The 17,576-nt window shown below is 37.1% G+C and overlaps 1 protein-coding gene across 4 annotated transcripts in view; it reads left to right on the forward strand.

The window, feature by feature from the left end:
* LOC125259897 (PDZ domain-containing protein 4) overlaps window positions 1-17,576 on the forward strand; it is a 118,954-nt gene that overhangs the window by 63,741 nt on the left and 37,637 nt on the right. For 2 of the 4 annotated variants that reach the window (XM_048177892.1, XM_048177893.1), the window contains exon 1: window positions 4,430-7,404. The exons of the other annotated variants lie outside the window; for them this stretch is intronic. In XM_048177892.1, coding sequence (XP_048033849.1) covers window positions 7,345-7,404 — 60 coding nt within the window. In that variant the 5' untranslated portion in view covers window positions 4,430-7,344. Of the gene's footprint in view, window positions 1-4,429; window positions 7,405-17,576 lie in introns of those variants that run through there. 4 annotated transcript variants of the gene reach the window in all.

Below are 17,576 nucleotides of genomic sequence, written 5' to 3' on the forward strand. Positions count from 1 at the left end.
ATCTCCCAAATACAGGATAAATCATGTATAGGCCTATACATGATGTGTGATCACGTACATGTAACATATTTCTATGAATTTTCTCCAGATGGGCTGGTGAATGTTTTCTCTATAGGCTATGTGACCAGTGCTAGCAAAATGAGTCGCAATGAGCAAATTTTCAAAAAATGAGTTATTGTTATTCTCACATTCTCACACAAACCTTCAAAATGATGTATGGTTTCCGACAAAAAATGACTGAGCTACACCTGTTTGAAGTCCATAGAGTCAGCAAAGTCAATTTTGAGAAAAATCGAATTCAAGTTTTCTGAAGGTTCCAAAATAAAATCACCTAGAAACCATATTTCCCTGGTAATACCACCAAATTTGGCACAAAGCAAGTCAAAACCCATATCTAAAGGAAAAAAATATAAAACTTTTTTTTTTCCATGATTCCACATTTGTTTGATTAATGAAACAGACAGCCTATTTATTAAGATCTACTGTATGGATCTAATATAATGTTACACATCAGATGTTTTTCCCCAACAGTTAACCAAACGTTCCTTTAAGACATAACAGATAATGTTTGCGTGAAAACTCGCCAAGAGAGATTTTTTAAAATGATTTAATTATGTGTATATCGGGATCGTGGCATCTTTGTGTGCGTGCTTCGGATCTGTCAGTCAGCGTAAATAAGATTGTTTTGTTTACATCAGCATGAGTTTGAAAATCACATTTCATTGGTTCAGACTCATACCATTGAGATTTCGTTAAGAATAATCTCAAAGTTGATCATATGCTGTGTGCTTTAAAATGATACCAAACGTGCAGTTTTTTTTTTTTTTTTTTTTTTTTTTACAATCGCTGGGATCACATTCTCAATACTCAGGTCACTTTTCCAAATATCTTCACCTCTCTTAACCAACTTTCTTCTTGGCACAGCAGTTAATTTCACATTCAAAAACACTAAAACTACCAAATTCTTAATTTTTTTTCTTTAACACTAGCAAACTTTGTCACCCGACAAACACTAACAATAAAACAACCTAAGAACACTAACAGGTAGCATTATACAATCTTCCCTTTTGAGGGAACTAAACGCTGCGTCGACAGACGCTATGGGTAACAGACGCCCTTGAGTAACGTTTGAGGCACGTGTAACATCACGCCATTCATTGGCCGACACAGTGCGATGATGTTGCACCTGAGAACACGTCATCAGTGCTTTGTCTTTAGGAAGCCACTTGTTTGTGTGCTGTGTGAAGATAGCAGTGTGTGCAAAAGAAAGGAGAGAAGGGCGGAGCAGGGGAAATTCCCAACCTTAAACAAATAATTTAAATGTTTATGACGTTCGCATTTTAAAAATGTACACGGAGACTTCAATATAAAAACGCTGACTTGTTATAATGTTTTTCTCATTAAAATCAGATGATTTCCTATTAATTTAGTAATTAATAATAAATAATACAAGTGGAATTGTTGCTATTTATCTATTTGAAAACCAATAACATGTAAATTTGGGGGATGTTTTGTCCATAAACGAGCAGTTAAGGTTTCCCTGTCTTGCCAAAAACCCTCTCTGATGACACACACACACACACACACACACACACTAATTACATTACAGTTCTTGGCTCAGCTTTCATCATGGTCTTACACCTGTTACCTAGTTTCTCTTTGGTGTCTCATCCTCGTCCATTCAGTCTCTTATTTTCCTTCTGCTGTCTTTCAGCTGCTATTTGTTTTCATCAGCACAAAATAAATAGTCCATTTGAAATGACATGATGACACCAGCACATCTGAACACAGCCGCTGACATTAGGTATGGATCTGCAGGTCTCATCTCTGTCACCATGAAGCTTTGATCCATACAGAAGATAAATGATTCATATTTTCAAAAGATCTCAAACCTGAATCATGCACAATAGAAATGAATCCTTGACCTTATGAATATCACATCTATCCATTAGTACACAGCAGTTTTAAAAATGCATTATGCAGCAGGAGGAATGAGAGGGAGAGAGAGGCAGAGTGAGAGAGGTGGGGCGTTTAAGGAAGAGTGTGAAGGAGAGTGATTTTTTTTTTTAATTTAAAATATGTTAATTAAAATGATATTCTGTCATTTATGTCCTTATTTATTTGTATTACCATTAGCAAGCTTTTTTCTTTTGTTTTATTGTGCATATTGATGCTTTGCAACCTGATTTCATGAGAAAATTAAACTATTTTACTATTATACTTATGGAAAAAATGGAACTGGCACTGCGTTCGTTCCGTAAGGTTGAATAGGGAAGGCGTAGGACATCCAACGTAAACTTTTTGAAGAATACAAAAGTGCGTTTTTTACGGAACCGCTTGGAAGGCGATCATTTGTTTATATAAAGCATATATATTTACATTTTTTTCGAAAATGACCTATCGTTTCGCTGGATAAGACCCTTATTCCTCGTCTGGTATCATTTAAAGCCCTTTGAAGCTGCACTGAAACTGTAATTTTGACCTTCGACAGTGGAGTCCATTGAAGTCCACTATAAGGAGAATAATCCTGTAATGTTTTCCTCAAAAACCTTCATTTCTTTTTGACAGAAGAAAGAAGGACATGGGACATCTTGGATGACATGGGGGTGAGTAAATTATCAGGAAAATTTATTTGAAAGTGAACTAATGCTTTAAGTTGACCTTGTTTCCTAGTGTGTGCCAGTTTGTTTCCAATGTTACTGATTAGTTTCACCCGTGTTTCATTTAGATTCCTATGTTTGCCATTTGTATAGTTCTTAGGGTACATTTACACAACAACAATGTACTAAAAACAGATAAGTTTTTCAGTAGGGTTTTTTTTTTTTTTTTTTTTTTGCGTACAGACGACAATGTTGTCAAAACGATTCCCGTTCACATGGATCCACGACTAAAAACTCTTTATTATTCATGCCAGGCCAGTAGTTGGCGATGTCACTTTGTAAAGAAACATTACGCTCCTATAGATGAACACGCAATACGTATTTGCATGACACCGCTGTTTTCACAAATTCACATTTTCAGGCCCCCAAAACGCCATTGTCATTTAAAGGTGCCCTAGAATTAAAAATTGAATTTATCTTGGCATAGTTAAATAACAAGAGTTCAGTACATGGAAATGACATACAGTGAATCTCAAACATATATAAATCTCATTTGTTTAAAAGACCTCCGACGAACAGGCGAATCTCAACATAACACCGACTGTTACGTAACAGTCGGGATCATTAATATGTACGCCCCCAATATTTGCATATGCCAGCCCATGTTCAAGCATTAGACAAGGGCAGGATGTCTGGATGTGCACAGCTGAATCATCAGACTAGGTAAGCAAGCAAGGACAACAGCGAAAAATGATTACATGATATTTTTAGTGATATTTGTAAATTGTCTTTCTAAATGTTTCGTTAGCATGTTGCTAATGTACTGTTAAATGTGGTTAAAGTTACCATTGTTTCTTATTGTATTCACGGAGACAAGAGCCGTCGTTATTTTCATTATTAAACACTTGCAGTTTGTACAATACATAAACACAACTTCATTATAAATCTCTCCAACAGTGTAGCATTAGCCGTTAGCCACGGAGCATAGCCTCAAACTCATTCAGAATCAAATGTAAACATCCAAATAAATACAATACTCACATAATCTGACGTATGCATGCAGCATGCATGACAAACACTTTGTAAAGATCCATTTTGAGGGTTATATTAGCTGTGTGAACTTTGTTTATGCTGTTAAAGGCAAGCACGAGCTCCGTGGGCGGGGAGCGTGAGCATTTAAAGGGGCTGCAGCCTATATTGGCTCATATTTAATGATGCCCCAAAAAAAAAAAAATCTATGGGGTATTTTGAGCTGAAACTTCACAGACACATTCAGGGGACACCTTAGACTTATATTACATCTTTTAAAAAGACGTTCTACGGCACCTTTAAATTAAATGCTGAAATGCATAAAAAGTTCATAAAAAGTTTTCCGTTTTCTGCGGTCTCGTGCTTACGGCCGAATCACAGCCATACTGATATACAGTTGTATCGCACGGCAACTTGTGTGATATTGCTCATATATATTCATTCAGTTAATTATTTCATTGTATCTTACCAGTATTAGTATTGAAATTGGACATTAATAACTTGTCTTTAAAAAACTGACAGAGATGAATAGAGAGGGGCAGACAGTAAAGCAGAAAAACACTGAAAGCAGAGGAGAGAGAATAAGAGCAGGAGAGAGAGAGAGTGTGTGTGTGTGTGTGTGTGTGTGTGTGAGAGAGAGAGAGAGTGAGAAAGAGGGGCTGGAGGATGATTTCTGTTGCATCCTAAACTATTCCGCCAGTGAGCACGAGCTCTAGTGTGTGTGTGTGGCTTCACAGGGCGTTAATGTCTTTGTGTGCCCCTCTCTCTCTCTCTCCCCGCTGCAGTGGGGGAGTGTATTCAGCGGCTCACATGAGGGGACGAGACAGCAGCAACCTCACCTCACCTGCCTGCTCGCCCCTCTCCCGTTCTCCGTCCTCCTCCATCACAGGCATTCTGCTCTGAACTGGACCAGAATATCATCCCTAAGCTGGAGGAACTGATCCAGTTTGCTGCCTCTTTTTCCATAAACACTGCTTAAGGATTTTAGGCAAAAGAAACATGCCATTATGGATTACTCAAATCCTCCCCAAACAAAAGGATGCAGCACTCTTGGGAGGAAGAAGAGAGAGAAGGAGGGATGACACGCCTCTCCCTCATACCTGACTTTGTTTCTTTGAGAGTCTCGTGCTCTTTTTTCACGTCCCACTTGAAGGGTTTGTTGATGTTGGATGGTGTCTAGTTGAGTCTTAGGAATACTTTTGAGACTGTTGCGTTATTTTCTTCTTCTTCCATCTCTCCTGTAATCTTTTTCTCTAACTCTTTGCTAGCTGTGCTGATAAACTATCTGAGGTTTTTTCAGGTGAAATACCCCAGTCTTCTGTGTTCGCATGAGTGTGTGTGGTAACATTTGACCCGTCTGTGTATGTGGGCGTACGAGGGCGACGCCTGTTAGCGTCTCGGGGTGCGCTGAGTGTGTCTGGCACGTTACTGCAGCATGAATGGCTAGCCTGCAATCTTTAACAGCAGGGTGTGTGAAACAACACGAGTCCTTTGACAGTTTAATGAGGTTAAAGCTTTCCACCGTCGTGAAGTGTGCTCATATCAGAAACCGGTTTGTTTGAGAGCCGACATTTGGATAAAGGGTGTATAAATAGTTCTGACAACACGAATAGTCATTGAATAATGTGAAACAATTGAGTAGAAACAGCAATTTTATGTTCCTCAGAAACTAAGCATGAAGTGATGAGAAGGTAGACAGACAGAAAGAGAAAAGGAAAAGCTAAACAAAACTAGCAAATTAGCAAACTGGCTACAAACAAGTTGCATATCTGTTTCTCTTGAACGGTAGCAGATCTGCTGCCTCAGATGTGAGTCTGCGATTGGACAAAGATTTATACGCACCTTTGGACAGCTTGGTTTTCTAATGTCCCACCTCTGCAGCAAAGTGTGCTAGCAGAACGACAAAGCATTTGTTAAACTGAATGTCTGATAATTACATTTCGCAAACCACTGAGCACCAAAGGCACCCAACTGGTATCTTATTAAGAAAGATATTGATTTTCTACGTGACAGAGTGCCAATGATCACTATTAAGGGCTTGTGTTATTTAATTGAATTTTCTTTCATTGATCTAAATAATGCTAGATTTTCTCTCTTGAGGAATTGGTTAAAGATTGACTGTTATGTATAAAGCTTTATTTCATAATCGGATATAAATGCATATAAAAGTATAATCAGATATCAGTTCTTTTTTGGAAACAACTTCAATTTTTTTAAACTCGCTCCTTCAAATGCTGCTGTTCTACATTTTTGAGCTTATTCAGACTTGTATCTGGTTACGTCTACAGATGGGCAGCCAGTCGAGTGAATGATGTTTGCTGTTGTTCGCACCTAAGCAGAACTGTCAAAGCATGTTTATGTAGGAGTGCGGGGGACTGAATTTTCCTCAAGCACAACTCTTTCACCTCACACGTTTATGTGCAACCAATTTTTACCAATTCATCCAGCATGCAACATGCATTTTTATTCATCTGAATGCAACTCTCACTACACAGTTCAGAGACTTTGGGAGATGAGAGACTGACAAGAAACACCTAAGTGAATGCAGAAGCTCAAAGAAGGAGATACAAGAAAAAGCTGCTGTGAAAGTGGAACAGGTGGAGGGACAGAAGAAAAGCACAAAGTCAAAGCGAGGCACTTGAAATCATCTTGTATGGATACATGAAGGCGTTAAGCATTAAAACCCTTCTTTGATATCCACAGCAGTCGAACGAAACTGAGAAAGAATCCATCGATTTCAGGTGTAACTGTGAGAAGTAGCGAGTGAGGAGACGAATTGTGGCTAAAAATCTGTAGCTACAGTCAAGAACTTCTCCTATAGTTCAATTCAAAATGAAAAGACCTGATATTCATGAGGGCTTCTGCAGTAAAAAAATGTACAACAAAATAAACTGCTTTGACCGTTGTACTGCAGTCGCTGTTGTTCAGTTTTCATTGAAAACGTTGGCAAAAAATGCTTTGTAATTAAAATGACACTTTTTGGAAGCAAAAACTTGAAATGAAGCCACAGATTTTGCCAAATACTGTGAGGCAAAAGTAATTTTCCTTCTTGGAACACTCGTCCTTGAAGGTCTCTCTTGACCAAACATTCAATCTATCCAATCATCCCTCTATCACTTTGGAATAAAACATTGGACGGCACCCACCTACATGCAACATTTACTGATTTAGGAGTAATTTGGATGTACTCCCAGAAAAAGCGCTGGTGGAAGTGGCCTTGATAAAAGCGTAGAGTAAGCACTGAAGCGTAATTTCATGCTGAATTCCCTGAATTAAGCACATCAATGGGGACAGGAAAAGAAGAAGTGCCATACTACAACCTTTTAATTCAAGCACAAATGGACTTTTCTACATGCTGGAATTCATTTGATTTCACACTTCACAATAGACTTGAGATATGACATTTTGGACTTCTTGTGCAGAGGAGTTTTTTGAGTAAGCTAGGATGAGATGGACTGTTAAAAATCTTGATAACTAACTTCTTTAAAGACTTTTTTGCTGTATGTGTCTCTGAAACGGAAATGATTTAAACTCTACGGCTCTCCCACTGTGACCCCAGTACATTCATATAACTTATCGTTGGACTGCAAGAGATAAGCGAACTGTCTGTGGGCATCTGGGACATGCTGCTGTGTCTGAACTAGCGCAGCAGTTCCTCTGAGTAGGTGATCTGAGCAGGTTCGTGGCCTGACGGTGTCTGGGGTTAGACGTCAGGATGGGGTGTAACATGTGCGTGGTGCAGAAGCCCGAGGAGCAATACAGGGTCATGTTCCAGGTAAGAATACAAGACAAAGTTGATTCCTATCTGTCCATAATCCTCTTTATATAAAGGTAGAAACTTGCTCTGAATAGCTTGATACACAGGGATCTGAATAGCAATGCCCTGGCAACCAACCCCTTTTGAAAAAAAAAAAAAAAAAAAAAACTGTATTTGCAGATAAAATAATATTAATGAAATAAAAGTCTGTGCTTTAAAAAAAGTACACTTATTTTGATGTGTTGACAAACCTACTAAAGCACATGTAAAGTGCTTGATTATAATTTTAACTAGTGTTATTTGATATTACATTAAAAGTTCATATAATTTAAGTGTACTAAACTCTAACATCATTACAAATGTAATTACAAACATTTAAATACATGATATATGTTTCAATAGAAATGACATTAAATTATATTTTAGTTTATCATAAATGCTTGTCAGTACATTCAGCAGTACACTTTAACCATTTTTCAAAGACAGTAGAATTATGAAAATACGTACACTCCCAGTTTCACAGACCAGGCATAAGCCTAGTCCTGGACTAAAATGCATGCTTGAGCTGTTTTAACTGAAAGCAACTTGCACTGACATATCCGAAAATATTTCAGTGCCATTGTTTTGTCTCAAAATGCACACCAGTATTTTTTTTTTCCTAAGGCATGTTTATAAAATCTACTCAAATGTCCTAATTGAACTAAGGCCTAATCCTGGTTTAATCTAAGCCCTGTCTGTGAAACCGAGCCATAGTACTTAAGAGCACTTAAGTGTACTATAGAAGTCTAATCAAGTTGGTCACAAAGTACTCTTAAAAGTGCAATACTGTAGGTGATTTTCTACAGAAACTTTTTTTTTTTTTTTTTTGTTATACTGGTTAAAAAGTCTCCTCATATCCTGATAGCAATCACTATGTTTAACAGTCTAAATGTATTTTTATAAATAGGCCTATATATCATCTGTGGAAGGTGTAGGACCATAAAATATTCATCCAATTATTATTTTTGGTACGAATTAAATAATATGATGACCTACCTGCCTGTCAGCCTGTCAGAATGTATGTTTTTACATTCCCTCGTGCTCCCTGTTCGCGCAGACATCATGCTTCATCAACGTGTTTCATGCTATGCAGAGTTTATGTACACAGACATCAATCAAGGAGCACCGCAAACAAACAGCTGCCACGTTTCACAATTCCTATCAAATCAAATCAAATCAAATCAAAAAAAAAAAAAAAAAAAAAGCTTATGCTGCATTCACGGCATAACTACCGTAATTAACAGATGGCAACCCGTGGCGTTCTAACCGGAGTGGTCTCAGAATTATGCGTTTCCATGTCAACAATATCAGCACTGAAATGAATCTGCAGCAGTCAGGTACAAGCTCTCTAAGTTGTTAACGTTCATTATTGTAATGTTATGTGCTTTGAGACGTGAGGTAGTTTAATGCAGTCTCTTGTCACGCTTTGCCAAGAGTGGCTGTGCGTTCATGTGTTTTGGGGGAGGTGTGGTTTTGGACGGCGATTTGCAAGGGAGGGTGGGATCTTATGGCTTTCAATGTTAGCAGGCTAACATGAGCATTTCCCATATCACCGATCACATACTGCACGTTTAAGTTCAACTAATTGCATTTATGCAAAAAATAAAAAATAAATAAATACACCAGACAGGCTAAATGAAAATACAAACGTTCTCACCAAACATTCTTCTTTGGTCTGATATTCACAGCCCCTCATCTCTCTCTCATAATCACATCCCCAGAGTTTTCTTCTTCTCTGTATGTGGTTGCAGTAAACTGCTTCCTTTTCTTTTGTTGTGTTTTAATGCGATTTAATGAGCTTTATTAGCCCTGCTTCCTACAAGGAAGAAAACATCCAAGGCATTCAAATCATTTCATTTTCAGTCAACTTCTTGAAAGTAGCAAAAATTCCACTGTGGCTTTTATTTACAACTGTTCTAAGCTAATAAATATTTTACTTGGCTAATAAAAAATGTACAAGAAAGACTAGTAATGAACTTCTGAATCATAGCTGGTGTCTGAAACCATAGGGTTTTTTTGAGGAAAGCCACTGATACCTGACATGCTTTTCTGATTGTGATTCATGAGCATTGTTATAAATGATCATGTTGGGGAGTACTTAAGTGAATCCATGTATATATGTTTACAGGCTTGCAAATTGCAACCAGACTGTGCATGTATCATCGATAGTAAGTCTTGTTGATAAGTGGCCAGCAATACTAATAAAGCCAATTAGCAGAACAATCTGGCCTTTAGTTAACTAACAAGGTGCTACAGAGAGAGAGAGGGGTGTGACCGTGTAATTACCAACAGCATAATAATTTATGATGAGATTATTAATTGGAACCAGAGCAGAATATTTAGTGTGATATTTACTGAGAGCTAAGCTTTGTTTTCATATAACATGGTGATATACAATGTGTGTGTGTGTGTGTGTGTGTGTGTGTATATATATATATATATATATATATATATATATATATATATGAATAGAATGTTGTAGTGTTTCTGTTAATGATTATATATATATATACACACAGAACTTGCAGTCTTTAAATGAAAAAAACTTAAATTTAGTGAAAAAGTAACTAAATAATAATGCATAATTGTGGGACTAGGTTGTAGAAAATATAATCATGTGTGTCTTTTATTTGATGTTAAAAAAAAAAAAAAAAAAAAAACCTGTCCTAGTGGAGACAATTATAAGTAAGCTATTTAGGCTGATTCACCTTGGAAATGTAAAAACTGACTGATATATAAAGCAGTATCACATGAGCAGGAGTGTCACAGTGATAACTAAGAAAATTTAAAATAGCAATTAAAATGTTACATTATTATTTTTCAACATTACATATAGAATTTAGGGAAAATAATTAATTGAAATGAGGATCATATGATACTGCTATTATTGTGGCTATTCTGAAGCAATAAGGTGGTCTGACACAACTAGCAGTACTGAAACCACCAACTATTTTCCAACTTGGCAAAAAGGTCTAAATCCATAATGAATCTGTGCCTGGCTGAGAGACGAGAAAATTAGCTTTAGTTACGGCGTTCGACAAAGGTCAAAATAAATGAGGAGTGTTGTTAAAAATACAATACCATAATAACACACATTCTTCTTCTCGAGGTGAGAAAATCAGTGGGTAATTTGCTCCGCAATGTTTTCAGAGGTTGTGTGAGGAAAAACACAGACATGCTTGATTTAGACAAGATTGAAATCACAAATTATGTTTGTGAAACACAAATTTACCTGACTTTCATCTTACCTAGTTTCATCTGAATAAATAATTTCTTTCATCACATTCAATAAATACTGCAAACATAAAACAATAAAAAAAAAAAAAAAATCTCTGCCATGATTGACTTGGGGTGATAAGTGAGCAATTATATAGTCCACATAAAATCAAAACTGACCCAACTTACTTTGTTAGTGTACATTACTAGTCTTGTTGTTGTTTTGTTTCATAATCTTTAATCAAAATCTGAAACATTTCTCTGGAAGGACGCTCCTTTTCTGATGATGTCAAGGAGGTACATTGAAATCAAGCCCCACCCTCTATTTTTTTCTTGTTCAATATTATATTTTCACAATACTGAAGTAAATTTGGTCGTAACTTCCGTTCACCCAGAATTTAAACACAACAGCTCAGTTTCAATGAGCCTTTTGTTAAAGGTGCCCTAGAACTTTTTTTTAAAAGATGTAATATAAGTCTAAGGTATCCCCTGAATGTGTCTGTGAAGTTTCAGCTCAAAATACCCCATAGATTTTTTTAAATTAATTTTTTTAACTGCCTATTTTGGGTATAATTAGAAACAAGCCGATTTCAGGTTGCGGTCCCTTTAAATGCTTGCGCTCTCCGCCCCCTCCCGAGTTCTCGACTCTATCACAGCATAAACAAAGTTTACACAGCTAATATAACCCTCAAAATGGATCTTTACAAAGTGTTCGTCATGCATACTGAATGCATGCGTCGGATTATGTGAGTATTGTATTTATTTGGGTGTTTACATTTGATATTGAATGAGTTTGAGGCTATGGTCTGTGGCTAACGGCTAACATTACACACTGTTGGAGAGATTAATAAAGAATGAAGTTGTGTTTATGAATTATACAGACTGCAAGTGTTTAAAAATGAAAATAGCGACGGCTCTTGTCTCCGTGAATACAGTAAGAAACGATGGTAACTTTAACCACATTTAACAGTACATTAGCAACATGCTAACGAAACATTTAGAAGGACAATTCACAAATATCACTAAAAATATCATGTTATCATGGATCATGTCAGTTATTATTGCTCCATCTGCCATTTTTCGCTGTTTTCCTTGCTTGCTTACCTAGTCTGATTATTCAGCAGTGCACATCCAGACGTTCTGCCCTTGTGTAATACTAACTCCCCTTGTGTAATGCCTCAATCATGGGCTGGCATATGCAAATATTGGGGGCGTACACCCCGACTGTTACGTAATGTTATGTTGAGATTCGCCTGTTTTTCGGAGGTCTTTTAAACAAATGAGATTTATATAAGGAGGAGGAAACAATGGAGTTTGAAACTCACTGTATGTCTTTTCCATGTACTGAACTCTTGTTATTTAACTATGCCAATATAAATTAAATTTTTAATTCTAGGGCACCTTTAAGCGCACTTGCTGGCTGTGCCGGTGTAACACCGAGAAGACAGAGAAAGTCTCGTGACCCCCTATAGAATGGTCCGGCCTGTCGCAACCCACTGGTTGAGAAACACTGAATTAGAGCATCAGTTGTGTTGCTTCACTGCCATTCACAATTTCTCTCCTGTGGCCTCATGGGATAGTAAAATGTCCATTAGACGCTCACTCCTAGAATCTCAGTGGATGTAGTAGGTCATCCGGGTACTTCTTGCTCACATTTTTTTTTTTGAATACTATGAAACGTGCATTGTACGTACATTGCAGCGTACTGATTTTGGCATACTTTATATTATGGAAGTAGGCATTTTCGGTCAATTGTAAGAAAGAGGTGGGTTACCGTAATTTTGCCAAGAAAGACATGTTCCTGGATCAATATATTTTGTTGATCCTGGAACAACAGTCCTGTCTAAAAATGTTGTCTTAACCCTATCCCTACGTCTAAACCTAACCTCCTCCGAAACGCATTCGAGACAGATATAAATCCGATCTTCAGGAGATGATCCGGGACGCATTCCAGTCAAAACTGAACAGGTCTAAATGCATCTGGTTGTTGAAACCACATAAATAAATTTAACTCCTCCCAAAAATACTAAAAAATAAATGAACATGTGAGAGTGTGTTATAGGCTAAAATAACATGTTATAGCCAGATATGACAGCGCTACTGCAGCACACATCACTACAGATGAGCAGCTGAGTACCTTATTCAGCAAGACAACGCAAATCAAAACTGAAAGTAAGTTGCAGGCACTCAAAACACAATCATCTTCATTAAAAGTAATGAGACTAAATGATCTTACCAGTGCTGTTGCCGTGATCTTCTCCTGTTGCGGTCTTTGATTTTGAAATTAGCTGATGATCAATAAAATGCAGCTCATATTTGTTGTTTTCGGTGACGTGAACTCCTATGAAATCTGCATATAGCTTGGGAATTAAAGATCAGATTTATGTGGCCAAGTGTAAATGGAATCGTTTTTATAAATCAGATAGCTATCCGATCAGAAAAAATGCTAGACTGGGTAAACCCAGCCTGATCTGCCGCCGATTTGATTTCGCCCGGCAACTCAGTCTGGAAACCCGTACATTCATTTCTGCTGCATCTGTTACACTTTTGCGGGAACAAATCACAGACTGGCTTATCCACCTTGCTCGCTATTGGCGGGTACAGAGCTCTTTCTATGGCTCTAGGCGGGTATAACACGATGACGTCTCTCGCACGACCGTCAATCCAATTCCTTTTAACCTCTCAACGATGCTAAATGACTTCTTTAGTTTAGCAAACAAATCGCTCGACTGGGTGTAAATACCACTCACTTTCATGTTTTTTTGCACAACTTGCGAAAAACGCTCGATGCTGTTGCTGCTTCTGCAAATCGCTGATCCATGCTACAAACTGTCTGGAGATTTCGCATCGCTCTGCAAAAGTACGTCACCCGGATCGTTGATCTGATTGGTTGAACGACTATCCAATTGCGTGAATAATGCTCGTTGATCACGCCTCTTGTGCAGTAGGAAATACAAAGCAAACTCCCCAGACCAATGTTCAATTTTAAATTGAGCTTGGTCTGGTGATAGCCAGACAAAAAAAATGCATGAAGTGACCAGGTGTAAAGAGGCCCAAAGATGTCGAACATGGTGAAATCACATTCACTGAAAGAGGCAGAGTTTAAGCATACTAATACATATTGGAGAAGATGTGCATTTGTCAACCAGAGAGAAGTATGTTGATTCACCAGAAGACTGAGTTGATATTTTGATTTAAAAACTATGGGTTCAAAAAATAAATAAATAAATATGTATGAATCATTCACATTAAAAATCAATAGCATGCATTTAGAAAATAGACTGGGTGAATTTCCATTTCATTCCACCTTTAAAATACCCTAAAAAGTGCAGCAAACAACACATTTTCCAGGTCACTTATTACTCGGGCTTCTTAAACCACTGACCCCTAAAGAAGAATGTGAAAGCAGGAGGGCACCGACAGCATAGGAAGAACAAAAGACGTTAAAGAAGGAATACATTACAATAGAGAGCTGTATGGGCTCTGGCAGAATCAGATGGAGAGAAGCATGATAGAAAGGTGAGCTGGAGGATAGAGAGATGAAGAATGGATAGATAGCTTTTTTCTTCAGCTGTTTGCCATCATATATGGACAGTAATTGATTTCTACGCATCACAGAGCAGGAATGAATTGGTGGACCTTAGTGGCTCCTCAGGACCCTGCGCGCTGTAAAGGGTAGTGCCTGACTTTAACTCTCACAGTCTCTGTCCAGTTCAATCTCAGTTTCATCTCACTACAATCCATCCACAGATCCATCATTTGTTGGACGTATTACTTACCAAAGAAAAGACATGATCAAAAGCCACAGTGACTCTCAACATCTCTTCAACTCACAACAGTAGGCCAAACACACTGATAGAACAGATTTAATTGCATGACACGATTTTCACCAGTGCTTGTAATGCAGCAAAATAATAGTTACTCAATCCAGTACTGTTTTAAAGGTGCCGTAGAACGTCTTTTTAAAAGATGTAATATAAGTTCTAAGGTGTCCCCTGAATGTGTCTGTGAAGTTTCAGCTCAAAATACCCCATAGATATTTTTTTATTCATTTTTTTAATTGCCTATTTTGGGGCATCATTAAATATGCGCCGATTCAGGCTGCGCGGCCCCTTTAAATCTCGTGCTCCCCTCCTCCGGAGCTTGCGCTTGCCTTAACCAGCATAAACAAAGTTCACGCAGCTAATATAACCCTCAAAATGGATCTTTACAAAGTGTTCGTCATGCAGCATGTCTAATCGCGTAAGTACAGTGTTTATTTGGATGTTTACATTTGATTCTGAATGAGTTTGATGGTGCTCCGTGGCTGAAGCTAACCTTACACACTGTTGGAGAGATTTATACAGACTGCAAGTGTTTAATAATGAAAATAACAGTGGCTATTGTCTCCGTGAATACAGTAAGAAACGATGGTAACTTTAACCACACTTAACAGTATATTAGCAACATGCTAACAAAACATTTAGAAAGGCAATTTACAAATATCACTAAAAAATACCATGATATCATGGATCATATCAGTTATTATTGCTCCATCTGCCATTTTTCGCTATTGTCCTTGTTTGCTTACCTAGTCTGATGATTCAGCTGTGCACAGATCCAGATGTTAATACTGGCTGCCCTTGTGTAATGCCTTGAACATGAGCTGGCATATGCAAATATTGGGGGCGTACATATTAATGATCCCGACTGTTACGTAACAGTCGGTGTTATGTTGAGATTCGCCTGTTCTTCAGAGGTCTTTTAAACAAATGAGATTTATATATGAAGGAGGAAGCAATGGTGTTTGAGACTCACTGTATGTCATTTCCATGTACTGAACTCTTGTTATTTAACTATGCCAAGGTAAATTCAATTTTTAATTTTAGGGCACCTTTAAAGGCAGCTATATGTTAGATGCAAGAAAGAAAGAAAAAACAATCAATATAGAAATGAATGCAAAAAAATAAGAGCATTATTCAGTGTGCAGTGTTACAATGGCGTCATTGCTGTTAGATTATGAATGGTGCTAATGTTTAATGTTATGTGGTTTGAGTTTAATTAATTGCATTTGGAGAATAGAAAGAAAAAAAGAGGAACTTCAATATAGTGCTTCCTTTTAAGCACTATAAAATAATTTTAAATTTAGTCACGCACACACAGAGAAAGAGAGAGAGAGATGATTCATGTTCTCTGAAATAAAACCATCCAAGCAGTTCGGAGCAAAACATGCCGTCCGTGTCTCTTGCTGTGTCCACTGGCTTTGACAGCCTCTCCTGGGATCCATGTTGCTAAAAGACCCCGCTAATTAAGCTTAATTAGGAGATTTTATTGTCTTTAATCCATCCGATTAGAGAAATTGCGAGTTGTGCTGTACATGTGGAGTGGAACAGTAATGGTAATTATTTGATCCATCATCCCTTGTGCTCTTTAACCTCAACCAAGCTAATGTTAATTAAATCAATTATCTTTTTCTATGTTCCTGATCAACATTCTGACTGGGTCTGAAACTTCGTTCCTACTAACCTGTCAGATTTTAAGTAGGGTCAGGGCTTAAACAATATTTTTTAGCAACCTATCATAAGAAATTAATATTTTTTTTAAATGCATTTATCAAAAGTGACAGTAAAAACTTTCATAATGTTACAGAAGATTTCAGTTTCAAATAAATTGTAGTAATATTCCACAATATTACTGTTTTTACTGTAGTTTTGATCAAATAAATGCAGCCTTGGTGAGTATAAGAGTCTTATTTAAAAAAAAAAAAAAAAAAAAAAAAAAAAAAAAAACATTAGAAATATCCTACAATCCCAAAGTTTTAAAAAGTAGTGTAATTATTTTAGGTGTAATTAATTAGAGGTTAGAGAGGATAAGAAAGCATTATTAATAATGTTACACATTTTGTTAACAACATTAATTTGGTGGTGAATGTTGGTTTGTGAAGCTCTTTAATATGCATGTGGCTCAGTCTGCACACTAATTTTACCCTGCGGTTAACTGAAGCTTATTGTACAGACCGTCCCACAACACACACACTGAATCGCTGTGTGTGATTTCACAGCACTGATCATTTCATTTGTGAGGAATTTGACAGCTCTCTGAGAATGTGATAGCTAGAGAGTAAACGATTGAAGCTCTCAGCCGCGCTTTTCCCATTTGTTTATTCTTGATTCAGTATGATTTATTCTGTTCTCAAAGACAACAATTTACTTTTTTTATATTCTGTAGGAGTTAGATAAATGAAGTTTCTGTCCTCATTTCGATCTAAACCCATGTGCCTGTCTTCAGTGAAAAGAACAGGAGAAGACATTTAGCGTCAATACCACTCATTCACAGAAGAACTTAAAGGGTTAGTTTCATGTCGATCTAACCTTCGTTCACCCATGTGCCTGTCTTCAGTGAAAAGAACAGGTTCATCCTTAATATTATAAAGTGACAATAATACTTTTTGTGAGCCAAAAAAACAAAATAACGACTTATTCAACAATATCTAGTGATGGTCGATTTCAAAACACTGCTTCATGAAGCTTCAAAGCTTTACGGATCTTTTGTTTTGAATCAGTGGTTTGGAGCGCATATCAAACTGCCAAAGTCGCGTGATCCATTGAAATTTTGAAACACTTATGACACAATGAAGCCTCATTTACTGAAATCATGTGACTTTGGTGCTCCGAACCACTGATTTGAAACAAAAGATTCATAAAGCTTTGAAGCTTCATGAAGCAGTGTTTTGAAATTAGCCATTACTAGATATTGTTGAGTAAGTCGTTATTTTGTTTTTATAAGTTTATTTTGCTGTACAAAAAGTATTCTCGTCACTTTATAATATTAAGGTTGAACCACTGTACTCACATGAACTGTTTTAAATATGTTTTTAGTACCTTTCTAGCAATGGAGGCCTCACTGAGCCATCGGATTTCATCAAAAATATCTTAATTTGTGTTCCGAAGATGAAA

Source organism: Megalobrama amblycephala, linkage group LG24 (genome assembly GCF_018812025.1).
Source record: "Megalobrama amblycephala isolate DHTTF-2021 linkage group LG24, ASM1881202v1, whole genome shotgun sequence".
In the NCBI taxonomy this organism is placed as follows: Eukaryota; Metazoa; Chordata; class Actinopteri; order Cypriniformes; family Xenocyprididae; genus Megalobrama; species Megalobrama amblycephala.